We start from the raw sequence: 13,640 nt of genomic DNA, 5'->3' as shown, positions 1-13,640 counted from the left end.
CACATCTTCTTTATCATTTCATCCATCGATGGATGTTTGGGCTCTTTCCATACTTTGGCTATTGTTGATAGTGCTGCTGTAAACATTGGGGTGCATGTGCCCTTTCGAAACAGCACACCTGTATCCCTTGGATAAATGCCAGTAGTGCAATTGCTGGGTCGTAGGGTAGTTCTATTTTTAGTTTTTTGAGGAACCTCCATACTATTTTCCAGAGTGGTTGCACCAGCTTACATTCCCACCAACGATGCAAAAGAGATCCTCTACTCCGCATCCTCGCATACATCTGTTGTTGCCTGAGTTGTTAGTGTTAGCCATTCTGACAGGTGTGAGGTGGTATCTCATTGTGGTTTTGATTGTATTTCCCTGATGATGAGTGATGTTGAGCATTTTTTAAGTGTCGGTTGGCCATCTGGGTGTCTTCTTTGGAGAAGTGTTTATTCATGTCTTTTGCCCATTTCTTCACTGGATTATTTATTTTTTGGGTGTTGAGTTTAATAAGTTCTTTATAGATTTTCGATACTAACCCTTTATCTGATATGTCATTTGCAAATATCTTCTCCCATTCTGTCGGTTGCCTTTTAGTTTTGCTGATTGTTTCCTTCGCTGTGCAGAAGCTTTTTATTTTGATGAGGTCCCAGTAGTTCATTTTTGCTTTAGTTTCCCTTGCCTCCGGAGACATGTTGAGTAAGAAGTTGCTACGGCCAAGATCAGAGAGGTTTTTCCCTGTTTTCTCCTCGAGGATTTTGATGGCTTCCTGTCTTACATTGAGGTCTTTCATCCATTTTGAGTTTATTTTTGTGTATGGTGTAAGAAAGTAGTCCAGGTTCATTCTTCTGCATGTCGCTGTCCAGTTTTCCCAGCACCACTTGCTGAAGAGACTGTCTTTATTCCATTGGATATTCTTTCCTGCTTTGGCAGATTAGTTGGCCATACGTTTGTGGGTCCAGTGCCACTAAATTTTCACTTAAAATGACTAAAATTGCAATTTTATGTAAAAAATATGCTACCATAATAAAAATAAAGTTTGTTTTTAATTTTTTAAAAAAGCATTCAGCAACTATATAGAAATATTTATAAATATCTTATAAATCATAAAAGGTAGGGGCGCCTGGGTGGCACAGTCAGTTAAGTGTCCAGCTTTGGCTCAGGTCACAGTCTCAGGATTCAGTTCGTTATTTCGAGCCCTGCCTCAGGCGCTCTGCTATCAGCACAGAGCTGGTGTCTGAACCTCTGTCTCCCCCTCTTTCTGTCCCTCCCCTATTTGTACGCTTTCTCTCTCTCTCAAAAATGCATATTTAAAAAAATGGTAGAAGTTAATAGCTTTTTAAAAAGTTTTTATTTTAATTCCAGTTAGTTAATATACAGTGTTATATGAGTTTCAGGTGTACAATATAGTAATTCAGCACTTGCATACATCATCCGGTGCTCATCACAAGAAGTGTACTCCTTAATCCCCATCCCCTATTTCACCCATGTCCCCACCCACCTTCCCTCTGGTAAACATCACTTTATGCTGTATAGTTAGGAATCTTTTGGGGCGCCTGGGTGGCTCAGTCGGTTAGGCGGCCGACTTCGGCTCAGGTCACGATCTCGCGGTCTGTGAGTTCGAGCCCCGCGTCGGGCTCTGTGCTGACAGCTCAGAGCCTGGAGCCTGTTTCAGATTCTGTGTCTCCCTCTCTCTCTGCCCCTCCCCTGTTCATGCTCTGTCTCTCTCTGTCTCAAAAATGAATAAACGTTAAAAAAAAAAAAATGCATATTTAAAAAAATGGTAGAAGTTAATAGCTTTTTAAAAAGTTTTTATTTTAATTCCAGTTAGTTAATATACAGTGTTATATGAGTTTCAGGTGTACAATATAGTAATTCAGCACTTGCATACATCATCCGGTGCTCATCACAAGAAGTGTACTCCTTAATCCCCATCCCCTATTTCACCCATGTCCCCACCCACCTTCCCTCTGGTAAACATCACTTTATGCTGTATAGTTAGGAATCTTTTGGGGCGCCTGGGTGGCTCAGTCAGTTAAGCATCCGACTTCAGCTCAGGTCATGATCTCACCACTTACGAGTTCGAGCCCCGCATTGGGCTCTGTGCTGACAGCTCAGGAGCCTGAAGCCTGCTTTGGATTCTGTGCCTCCCTCTCGATCTGTCCCTCTCCTGCTCGCGCTCTGTCTCTTTCTCTCAAAAATAAATGTTAAAAATAAAACTTGTTTTTAAATTAAAAAGAAAAAAGAATCTGTTTCTTGGTTTGCCTCTCTCTTTTTTTTCCCCTCTTTGCTCATTTGTTTCTGAAATTTCACCTATGAGTAAAATCATACGGTATTTGTCTCTGACTTCTTTCACTTAACATAATACTCTCTAGCTCCATCCACATTGTTGCAAATGGCAAGATTTCATTCTTTTGGGTGGCTGAGTGTTACTCCATTGTATATGTATGTACCATGTCTTCTTTCTCCACGGACATTTGGGCTGTTTCCGTAGTTTGACTATTATAGATAAGCTGCTATAAACATTGGGGTGCTTGTGTCCCTTTGAATTAGTATTTGTGTATTCTTTGGATAAATACCTAGTAGTGCAATTGCTGACTGGTAGTGTAGTTCTGCTTTTAACTTTTTAATTTTTTTTAGAGACAGCACAAGCCAAGCCAGGGAGAGAGTTTTTTAATTTTCTTTTTTAATGTTTATTTATTTTTGATAGAGAGAGAGAGACAGTGCTAATGGGGAGGAGCAGAGAGAGGAAAACACAGAATCTGCAGCCATCTCCAGGCTCTGAGATGTTAGCACAGAGCCCAATGCAGGGCTTGAGCTCACAAACCATGAGTTCATGACCTGGGCCAAAGTCAGACGCTTAACCAACTGATCCACCCAGTCGCCCGAGAGAAAATCTTAAGCAGGCTCCACAAGCCTGATGCGAGGCTCAGTCCCACAACCCTGGGATCATGACCTGGGCAGAAATCAAGAGTTGGATGCTCAACTGACTGAGCCACCCAGGCATCCCATCTATTTTTAAGTTTTTGAGGAACCTCTATACTGTCTTCCAGAATGGCTACACCAGTTTGCATTCCCACCAGCAGTGCACGAGGGTTCCCCTTTCTCCACATCCTTGCTGTTGTTGTTTGTGCTTTTGATTTTAGCCTTCCTGACAGGTGTGTGGTGATATCTCATTGTAGTTTTGATTTGTTTTTCCCTGATGATGAGTGGTGTTGAGCATCTCTTCATGTGTCAGTATGTCATCTTTGGAAAAATGTTCATGTCTTCTACCCATTTTTTAATTGGATGGTTCATTTCTTGGGTGTTGAGTTTTACAAGTTTTATGTAGTTTGGGTACTAACCCTTTATCAGATAGATCATTTACAAATGTCTTCTCCCATTCCATAGGTTTGCCTTTTAGTTTTGTTGATTGTTTCCTTTGCTGTGCAGAAGCTTTTTATTTTGGTGAAGTCCCAATAATTGATTTTTGCTTTTGTTTCTCTTGCCTCAGGAGACATATCTAGAAGTTGTTACAGCCAATGTCAAAGAGGTCACTGCCTGTGTTTTCCTCTAGGATTTTTTATGGTTTGAGGTCTCACAGTTAGGTCTTTAATCCATTTTTAATTTATTTTTGTGTTTGTGTAAGACAGTGGTCCGGTTTCATTCTTTTGCATGTTGCTGTCCAGTTTTTCAACACCATTTGTTGGAGAGACTGTCTTTTTCCCATTGGATATTCTTCGCTGCTTTGTTGAAGATCAATTGACTTTATAGTTGTGGGTTCACTTCTGCGTTTTTCTGTCCTGTTCCCTTGATCTATGCATCAGTTTTTGTGCTAGTACTATACCTTTTGATCCTTTGTTCATAACTTTAAGTCTGGAATTTTGATGCCTCCATTTTTGCTTTTCTTTTTCAATGTTGCTTTGGCTATTCAAGGTCTTTTCTGATTCCATGCAAATTTGAGGATTGTTTGTTCTACTTGTGTGAAAAATGCTGTTAGTATTTTGGTAGGGATTGCATCAAATATGTAGATTGCTTTGGGTATTATAGACATTTTAATAGTATTTGTTCTTCCAATCCGTGTGCATAGAATGTTTCTCCATTTCTTTGTGTCCCCTTTAATTTATTTCATCAGTGTTATATAGTTTTCAGAACAGAAGTCTTTCACCTCTTTGATTAGGTTTATTCGTAGGTTTCTTAATATTTTGGTGCTTTTGTAAATGGGACTGATTCCTTAATTTCTCTTTCTGCTACTTCATTATTTTTGTATAGAAATGGCAACAGATAGTCTGTATGTTCATTTTGTATCCTGTGACTTTACTGAATTCATGTATAATTTCTAGCAGGTTTTTTGGTGGAATCTTTCGAGTTTTCTTTGTAGAGTATCATGTCATCTGCAAATAGTAAAGTTTTACTTCTTCCTTGCCTGTATGGATGCCTTTTATTGCTCTTTGTTGTCTGATTGCTGGTTAGAACAATGGTTAACAGTGGTTAGAACTTCCAGTACTATGTCATACAACAGTGGTGAGAGTCCCTGTCTTGTTCCTAACCTTGTTCCTGACCTTAGGGGAAAAGCTCTCTTTTTCCCCTTGAGCATGATATTCACTGGGTTACTCACATGTGGCCTTTATTATGTTCAGGTATGATCCGTCTGACTCTACGTTGTTGAGGGTTTTATCGTGAATGGATTTGTACTTTGTCAAATGCTTTTTCTGCATGTATTTAGAATGGTCATATAGTTTTTATCCTTTCTTTCATTAATGTGTATCACATTGATTTGTGAATATTGAACCACCTTTGCAACCCAGGAATAAATCCCACTTAATTGTGGTGAATGACTCTTTTAATGTATTGTTGGATTTAGTTTGCTAGTATTTTATTGACCGTTTTTGCTTCCATGTTTGTCAGGGATACTGGCGTATAGTTCTGTTTTTAGTGGATTCTTTATCTTTTAGTGGATTCACTATTTGTTTTTTAGTGGATTCTTTATTCTTTATTCTACCCTCATAGAATGAATTTGGAAGATTTCCTTCCTTTTCTATTTTTTTGAATAGTTTTAAGAACAAGTATTAACTCTTTTTTAAATGTTTGGTAGATTTGGGGTACCTGGGTGGCTCAGTTGGTTAAGTGTCCAGCTCTTGATTTCAGCTCAGGTCGTGATCTCACAGTTTGTGAATTGGAGCCCCACATGGGGATTCTCTGTCTCCCTCTCTCTCTGCCCCTTTCCTGCGCTCATTCTCTGTCTCTCTGTCTCTCTCTCAAAAATAAATAAACAAACTTAAAAACATTTTTTTTAATGCTTGGTAGATTTACCTCTGAAGCCATCTGGCCCTGGACTTTCATTTGTTGGGAGATTTTGATTACTGATTCAACTTCTTTGCTGGCTGTTACTTGGTTCAAGTTTTTTGTTTCTCCTGTTTCAGTTTTGGTAGTTTATATATTTCCAAGAATTTATCCATTTCTTCCAGGCTGTCCTAGTATTCAAATAAATGCAAATTAGAATAATAACTCAAAAATTTTCAATTGTTAACTTGTTTCTCATGTAGGCAGTTTTATCCTCTGATGCTTGCATTATAAATTGGTAATGACCTTTCTGCAGGGATGTTGACAGTACACATCAGCAACCTTTAAACATGTAATGTACTTTTAGAAATCTATGGGGCGCCTGGGTGGCTCAGTCGGTTACGCGTCTGACTTCAGCTCAGGTCACGATCTCACAGTCCGTGAGTTCGAGCCCAGCGTCGGGCTCTGGGCTGATGGCCCAGAGCCTGGAGCCTGCTTCCAATTCTGTGTCTCCCTCTCTCTCTGCTCCTCCCCCGTTCATGCTCTGTCTCTCTCTGTCTCAAAAATAAATAAACGTTAAAAAAAAAAAATTAAAAAAAAAAAAAAAAAAAGAAATCTGTCCTGAAACATATACGAGGTTTTCTTTGTGGTTTTTTGGCTTTTTTTTTTCCCTTTTAAGTAATCTACACCCAACATGGGGCTCAAATTCATGACCCTGAGTTCAAGAGTCACATGCTCTTTGGACTGAGCCAGCTAGGTCCCCCTAAACATACAGTATCTTATGCATAATGAGTTTACTTACCAAAACATTATTCATTACAATGAAAATGGAGTCCACAAAGGGACTGTTTCTCAATTAAAAATTATGGTTCTCAAAAAAGTACAGGTATTATGAGAGGTCAGCAACAGATTGTGCAGTGAATGCTTTACCTTTTTTAATTAAAGAACAGAAGGTGGAAAAGTAGAGTTAGTGAATGGAAACTTGAGTTTGAGCAGCTTGGCTCTGAAAGGGAGATAGGAAATGAGGGAAGTAAAGTAGTATAAAGAGAAGGAAAAGAATAGAAATTGGAAGATGTTTATAGACTACAGGGAAGAAACCAATAGGGACATAAATATTTTAGGTATTTGTGTGGCAGTGTGTACTTTCCCTTTAGGCCACAGTAAATATTGAAAATAGTTGGAGATCCTTTTAAGACTCAGACCCCCCCCCCCCCCCCCCCAGGGCACTTGGGTGGCTTAGTCAGGTAAGCATCCGACTTTGGCTCAGGTCATGATCTCACACTATGTGGGTTCAAGCCCCGTGTCGGGCTCTGTGCTGATAGCTGGGAGCCTGGAGCCTGCTTTGGATTCTGTGTCTCCCTCTCCCTCTGCTCCTCCCCTGCATAATATTTTATATATATATGACTCAGACCCACATAGTAGTGCCTTGCTTAAAAACTCTTCCAGTGTATTTGTCTTTGATGAGTGAGAAAGACAAAAAGGAGAGTGAGAATGGGGGATGGGAAGAAAGATGAAGAGAGAGAAACTACCTTATAAACTATGAGGATGTCAGTCATCAAGATTAGCCTTTGGGGAACTTTAAAGGGGAGTCTGATTGATGACATCAAATCATACACATTCTTAATATCCATTTCTTTGTCTTTTTCCCCTCTGTTAGCATATGGCTAATTCGGTTTTCAACTAGATATTTAGTAATGATAATATATTTGTATTGATGCAGATGATGATCACAGTTTTCAAAAACATTAAACTGATTATTTAATTGACAATTTTTTCATTTAAGGGAGGAAAAGACTGAACAGTTGTTGGACTGTAAACAAGAACTTGAGCAAATGGAAATAGAACTAAAAAGGCTGCAACAAGAGGTTTGTACCAGAAACTTTATTATATAGGACCAGTATGTAATTAGAAATTGATTTTACTCCTTATAATTTATAGCCTTTATCTTAATGTTTTATGAGGTCACTGAGGCTTAAAGATGATTTTTCAGTGTTTTTCTGTTCTAAAATCCCAAAACTGGAATTCATAGTCTTTGGACTTTGCTTTTTCTTTATCAGTGCTGCTCATACTTTGCTAGAATTCAGAAGAAACTCTTAGGATTCAGGTAGTTCCAAGTTTCTCTTTTTTATGTATGTTGTTTGTGTGGGCTTGGAAGCTAGAATAACCCTACTGTAAACTATGCTGCTTTATGTGTATCTCCCTAGGTCTCTGGTCTCTCTGATAGTTATGGTAATTTATATATGACACAGTGCTTTTTAATTTTTTTACCTTTTAAAAATTATTTTTATTTTACTAAAGCTTTGTGGTTTTTTTCATCTCGAAGCAAGATTGTTTAAGACTTCATTTTGGGGTTGGGGGGGTGCACCTGGGTCGCTTAGTCATTTAAGTGTCTGACTCTTGATTTCAACTCAGGTCGTGATCTCATGGTTTGTGAGTTTGAGCCCAGTGTCAGGCTCTGCACTAACTGTGAAGCCTGCTTGGGATTCTCTTTCTCTCTCTCTCTCTCTCTCTCTGTCCCCTCCCACTCGCACTGTCCCTCTTTCTCCCTCTCTTTCTCTCTCTCTCTCAAAATAAATAAATAAACTTAAACAAAATTCACTTTTTTAAATGTTTGTTTTGTTTCATTTTTATTTGGTGGTAGTGCACAATGTCTTCTTTTACCCGTAAATGATAAGGATTATGGTGAAGCTAGATAATTATTTCTTCTCCTGATAATTATTCCTGATAGGGAAACTTGATGAACACAGTTTCTTTCCAGAGTTCAGGGTGACATAGCTGTAGGTCTTGGAAATGCCATCAGAAGTGGCCTTGTCGAAGTTGCCCAGCCAGGGTGACAGTGCAGCCTCTGGCCAAGGTATAGCATTGGTCAATATTTCCCCTAACTTGCTATTTTTAATTCAGGGAATACTCCACTTGCAGAATCATAAACTTGGACCTTTCTAGATGAATGAGATGGGAATCAAAATCTTCATTTCTAGATATGCTGTGGCTGCTATTCTGTTTCTTAATAGTATGGGTTTTTGTATGTGTGCTTACTGTAAAACAGTGAGTGGTTCTCAGTCTTTTGGTCTCAAGGCTCTTTTCTCCTATTAAAAATTAATGAGGATTGTTTGATGTAGATTATATCTATTTTCTATATTTGAAATTAAAACTTAGAATTTGAAAAATGTTTATTTAAAAATAATTATTCCATGTTAACATAAAAATTACATGCTTATAACCATTATTTTCCAAAACAAAACAACAAAAAAAAAGAATGTTGGTACTCTTACATTTTTGCAAGTCTTTTTTTTTTTAATCATTTTTGCAAATCTCTTTAATGCCTGGCTTAACTAAAAACTACTAAATTCTCGTATCTGTTTTGCGTTCGGTGTATTATCACATGCCATGTAGCCTCTGGAAAACTCCACTCTGCCCTCATGAGAGAATGACAGTGAAAAAAGCAAATAATGGTTTGGTGTTATTATGAAAATGGTTTTGACCTCATGAACATGAAACCCTTTCAGGGCCCCACAGATATCTCTGGATCATACTTTGATAACTTGTTTTAAAAGATTACGAGAGAGCTATTAAATATTGAATTTTAATACTTGTCTTAAATGTTATTAAGATAAACACTAATCATATGCAACTAATCATTCACTTGGAAGTTTTGAAAAACTCAGCAGAATTTTGGTATATTATAATACATCTGGATGGAAACGTAATTTCTCTAAAGTAACTAACGACCAACTTTAGTAATACTGTTTGCCTCTTCTCTATTTTCATTATCCTGTATTTTAAAGTTAACTTTTACACCTTAAATTAATTGCAAAGGTTATGTTAACTAGAGGTTAACTTATTTGAAATATCCTGATATTTTTTACATACCTAAATAATCATTACATAAAAATTTATATGTAGGTGTGTTTTTATTTGCATATGAATATATATTTTAAAATAATTTATATTCTTGATTTTTAAAAAAAAGACCTCATATATCTCCCCATCCCATTTTATTTTATATATATACATTTTTTAACAGGTTTTAACTCACTGTATTTTTCTTGTATAAAACTATGTGGTGGCCACAGCTGGAGCTTTGGTCCTCTGCATGGAGACTCTGATGTGGGTCTTCACAAAATGGTCAGTGAATTCCTGATAGGGAAACTTGATGAACACAGTTTCTTTCCAGAGTTCAGGGTGACATAGCTGTAGGTCTTGGAAATGCCATCAGAAGTGGCCTTGTCGAAGTTGCCCAGCCAGGGTGACAGTGCAGCCTCTGGCCAAGGTATAGCATTGGTCAATACTGGCCCTCATCAACAGCTTCTTTTAAAATTCACACTTTTAAATCATACAATTCGTTGGGTTTGTTTTTTAAATTCATTGAATTGTGCAACCAGAGATTATCAATTTGAAAATAGAAAATAATATTTAAAATATTAATTGTTTATATTTAGAACATGAATTTGCTTTCGGATGCTCGTTCCGCTAGAATGTACCGAGATGAATTAGATGCACTTCGGGAGAAGGCAATCAGAGTGGATAAGCTTGAAAGTGAAGTCAGCAGATACAAAGAAAGACTACATGATATTGAATTTTATAAGGCAAGAGTTGAGGTATGTTGCATAATTTAAACCATTCACAATTATTTTGTTTAAAAGTTAAGTTTTTTCAAACTGCATGTAATAAACTTAAGGAACTTTTGAAATGTTGAACAAACTGTAAATACCTGTCGGTGCTTATCTTATGGTGGTAGATCAGCATATTACTTATACTTGTAAAAAGGGATCTCTGGACATTATTAATTTTATTGAACTGTTTCAAGTTCTTTCATTCTTTTATTTAGTCTTATAGGTAGGAAAGACTTGAAGTCCTTCCCTCAAAGTCAAAATAAAGTATATACTTCTAATTTCAAATTTGTTTCTAGAAGCTAAAGCAAAGCATGTTTCTGATCACTGTTCAACTCAGAATGCTAAACTAGGATTAATGAAGGCACTCTCTCAATCTCTCCCCTAATAATATGTGTGTGGGTGTATTTGTGTGTGTGTGTGTAGAAAAAGACAATTTTTCTTACTTAATGGTTGCAGTTCAGTGTTGCATGAAGTTGAGTTTGACAGCAAGAATTTGACAGTACTTGCTTCTACATTCTGTTTTTCTTTCCGAGTTAACTTCTTCATTTCTTCAAACAGAGGAGAGTTTTATCAGTTTCAGTATGGTGATAAGAAGGAAGGAGTATGCAAAATCAAGAAGTGAGAACATTACAACAGAAAGTAGTTAGAACATTTTAGCCTGAAAGTTACCAGAAAATAGACCCAGTAGATAGCAAAGATAAGGTGCCTATTAATTCTTTGCCGTTTATTGAAAAAATATATGCATGGCACTGTTAAGAGATCCTTATAAATGCCACTGTTTTAATATACTTTCTTTTGACTTTAGTTTATAAACCACTAGCATATAGTTCAGCAAGATGGATTTGTGAACACGTCTTCAAAACATATGTATGGATTTTAAGCGTTTTCTCAAGATGTTTATGTAAAATATTTATTAATAGAGCCTTAGTTTATGGTCTGTGTGAGTCTTAGCACAGGTCTTGGTATTTTACTCAAAAACCCAAGCCCTTTACTTTCAAGTTACAGTTTAAGTAGAGAGAAATCTTTAAATCTATTTCAGCAAAAAAATTAAGCCCTGATTCTATGGCTATTTGTTTGTGTCTTAAATATCAGAGAGACTACTTATACTTAGTTCCTTATCCTTGTGACTAAAGGAATTTAAATGTACCCTGACAATTTTATGTGAATTGTAGTTGTGTTACTCATCCTAGCATAAGTATTGAGTATTACGTTTGCATAATAGCAATAGCGTAATAAATTCTGAGGGAAAAGATGAAACCAGGAAAACATTAACTGTATCTCTATTTTCAGTAGCTTTTACTCTTGCATAAAGAACTGTTGATAGAGACAGCTTAATGTCTTACCTTACAATAAAGAATTTATGTTTTAGAGCTTTGAAAAATTAACAGATACTAACATATTTGTGATAAAGCCTATTTGAAATTTTTATAGGAATTAAAAGAAGATAATCAAGTTTTATTAGAAACAAAAACCATGTTGGAAGATCAATTAGAAGGAACTAGAGCTCGTTCTGATAAATTACATGAATTAGAAAAAGAGAATTTACAACTGAAAGCTAAACTGCATGATATGGAAATGGTAAGTAATGTAAGGTTGATCAGTTGCGTGGCCTCCAAGGAAATCTCAGATTGATCTGATTTCCCCAAAATGACAACAATGGCTAGCTAGCTCCTGTGGCTTTAACAGAGAAGAGGTAGCTAAGTAAATTAGAAGCTTCCAATTCTGTATAAAAACAGGAGTAGTACAAATTTCTGCTTTTGTTAGACATATTAGTTATTAATTTTGTCTTCTCCTTTGAAAACACCCTAATAAGTTGTTGTGTAAACATGCCTTTAAAATATAGAAGGAAAACAATTTGCTAAAATTTAGTATTAGGTCAGATATCATTTATTATACCAGTAAATATATTAAAATATATGAAGAAAAGTTTTCAGTGTTCCCAAGGATCACTTTAAAAGGATATCAAAGACCTGATCAATATAATGACTAGTATTAAGAATGATAACTGATTATTGCCTTCAAACTGAAAATTTTAAGGAACTCAAAATTTATCCTATATTATTCAGTTTCTGATAAAGTTATAAGTAATAGAACATATTTAGCTTGAAATTGTACTGTTTTTTGGCTTTCATTTCTTTTCCTACTCCCTGACAATAAAAAAGGAACGTGATATGGATAGAAAAAAGATTGAAGAATTAATGGAAGAAAATATGACTTTGGAAATGGCACAGAAACAAAGTATGGATGAATCATTACATCTTGGCTGGGAGCTGGAACAAATATCTAGAACTAGCGAACTCTCTGAAGGTATTCCCGATATTTTTTTAATGTAAATGCATAAATGAATGCATGAAGTTGTATTTATGCTTACATTTTTGGATATTTTATTACAATTTTTTATTTTCCCCAGCCGGAGATGTCTAAGAGGCCAGATGTCTCCCTAGATAGTTCACAGAATAGTATGTTCATGGCCGCATTCCTGGGTCTTGTCCTTATCTTTACACATCTTACAACTCAACTTTATGAGTGTAGTGACAGATTTAATCAGTTTTTTAGGCACTGTTTCACATTAACATCATAGGAAGCTGAGATACCAAGTTTATTAACTTATTTTGAGAAATAAAGCCATCTACTAAATAGAACAGAAAAGTCATATTAGCTGGTCAGTGTGTTCTTTAACTATAGACAAACCTAAACAAGAAGTCAAAACATATTGGGAAGGTTCTTAGGTCAGTATATAGCCAGAAGAAAGCAAGTTAAGGATCTTTATGGCTATTTTCATCAATATATGTACTCTCTCTCCATTTTAGCACTATATCTACCAACCAGTCCAGCCCAGTTATACCCTAGAGATAATGAAAGACCCTCAGATAAATTAACTTTGTTCTTTTTTCCTTATTTGGGTTATAGCCTTCAGTATGCTGATACTGATTTACTTTATTGAAATTATGTCCAGGTCACATTTATTTGAATTAGATTAGTTCCAGAATTCCTCAGTTACCTAGTATTAGATTATTTCACCTGCTTTCCTTCCTTCCAGATATTTATTAAGCATCTACCATGTGTAAAATATATCCAGCCCTGTGGATATGATGCTGAGGTAGACGAGGTCTGAGAGAGCTTATAATCTGATATTTATAGGATACTTAGTTCTACAGATGACCTACCATATTTTTTTACCATTAGGCTTTTCCTAATTTTACACATGAGAACCTAATTTCAAATTCTGGGACCCCCATGTAAATTGACTACACAGTAAGTGATGATATTCAGACCGTGAACTTGCTGAGATATATTACTTAAAATATTTGTGGAACTTTTTTATTGTATTTTTTGTGAAATTGAGTTATTAAAAAACAATTCAAACTTAAATGTTTTCTACTGCTAGTTAAAATTACAGTGTTAAGAGTTTCCTCATCAGTTATATGGGAACAATAAAATAGTATTACCTTGTATGGTTATTGTGAAGATTGAATTTGTTACTGCTTATGAAGCCATTAGTAGAGTACCTGGTAAATGGTAGGCATTTGAGTGTTTATTATTTTTATCAGCGTTGTTGTTGTCATCATCATCATCATCATCATCACCATCACAGTTGTTTTGCAGTTCATCTTAGCTGGGGTCATAGATCTGAATATTTGCTTTAATATGGTGTGTTTTGTTTTGTTTTTTAACTATACAAGAGAATTGCTTTCCAGAAAAACTGTGAAATGTGGAAAAATATAAAGGAAGAAAGTAAAGTTCCTAATAATTTCTGAAACCCCTTTGCATTTCAAAAAT

The 13,640-nt window shown here is 36.0% G+C and overlaps 1 protein-coding gene across 7 annotated transcripts in view; it reads left to right on the top strand.

The window, feature by feature from the left end:
• Positions 1-13,640, top strand: part of CCDC88A (coiled-coil domain containing 88A) — a 139,136-nt gene that overhangs the window by 72,187 nt on the left and 53,309 nt on the right. For all 7 annotated transcript variants that reach the window (XM_019425061.2, XM_019424998.2, XM_019424929.2 and 4 more), the window contains exons 9-12: positions 7,031-7,112; positions 9,687-9,845; positions 11,292-11,438; positions 12,023-12,167. In XM_019425061.2, coding sequence (XP_019280606.1) covers positions 7,031-7,112; positions 9,687-9,845; positions 11,292-11,438; positions 12,023-12,167 — 533 coding nt within the window. The remainder of the gene's footprint in view (positions 1-7,030; positions 7,113-9,686; positions 9,846-11,291; positions 11,439-12,022; positions 12,168-13,640) is intronic.

Source organism: Panthera pardus, unplaced genomic scaffold (assembly GCF_024362965.1).
Source record: "Panthera pardus isolate Hobbes unplaced genomic scaffold, ASM2436296v1 HiC_scaffold_25, whole genome shotgun sequence".
Taxonomy (NCBI): domain Eukaryota; kingdom Metazoa; phylum Chordata; class Mammalia; order Carnivora; family Felidae; genus Panthera; species Panthera pardus.
This window is presented reverse-complemented; position numbering and strand designations above follow the sequence as displayed.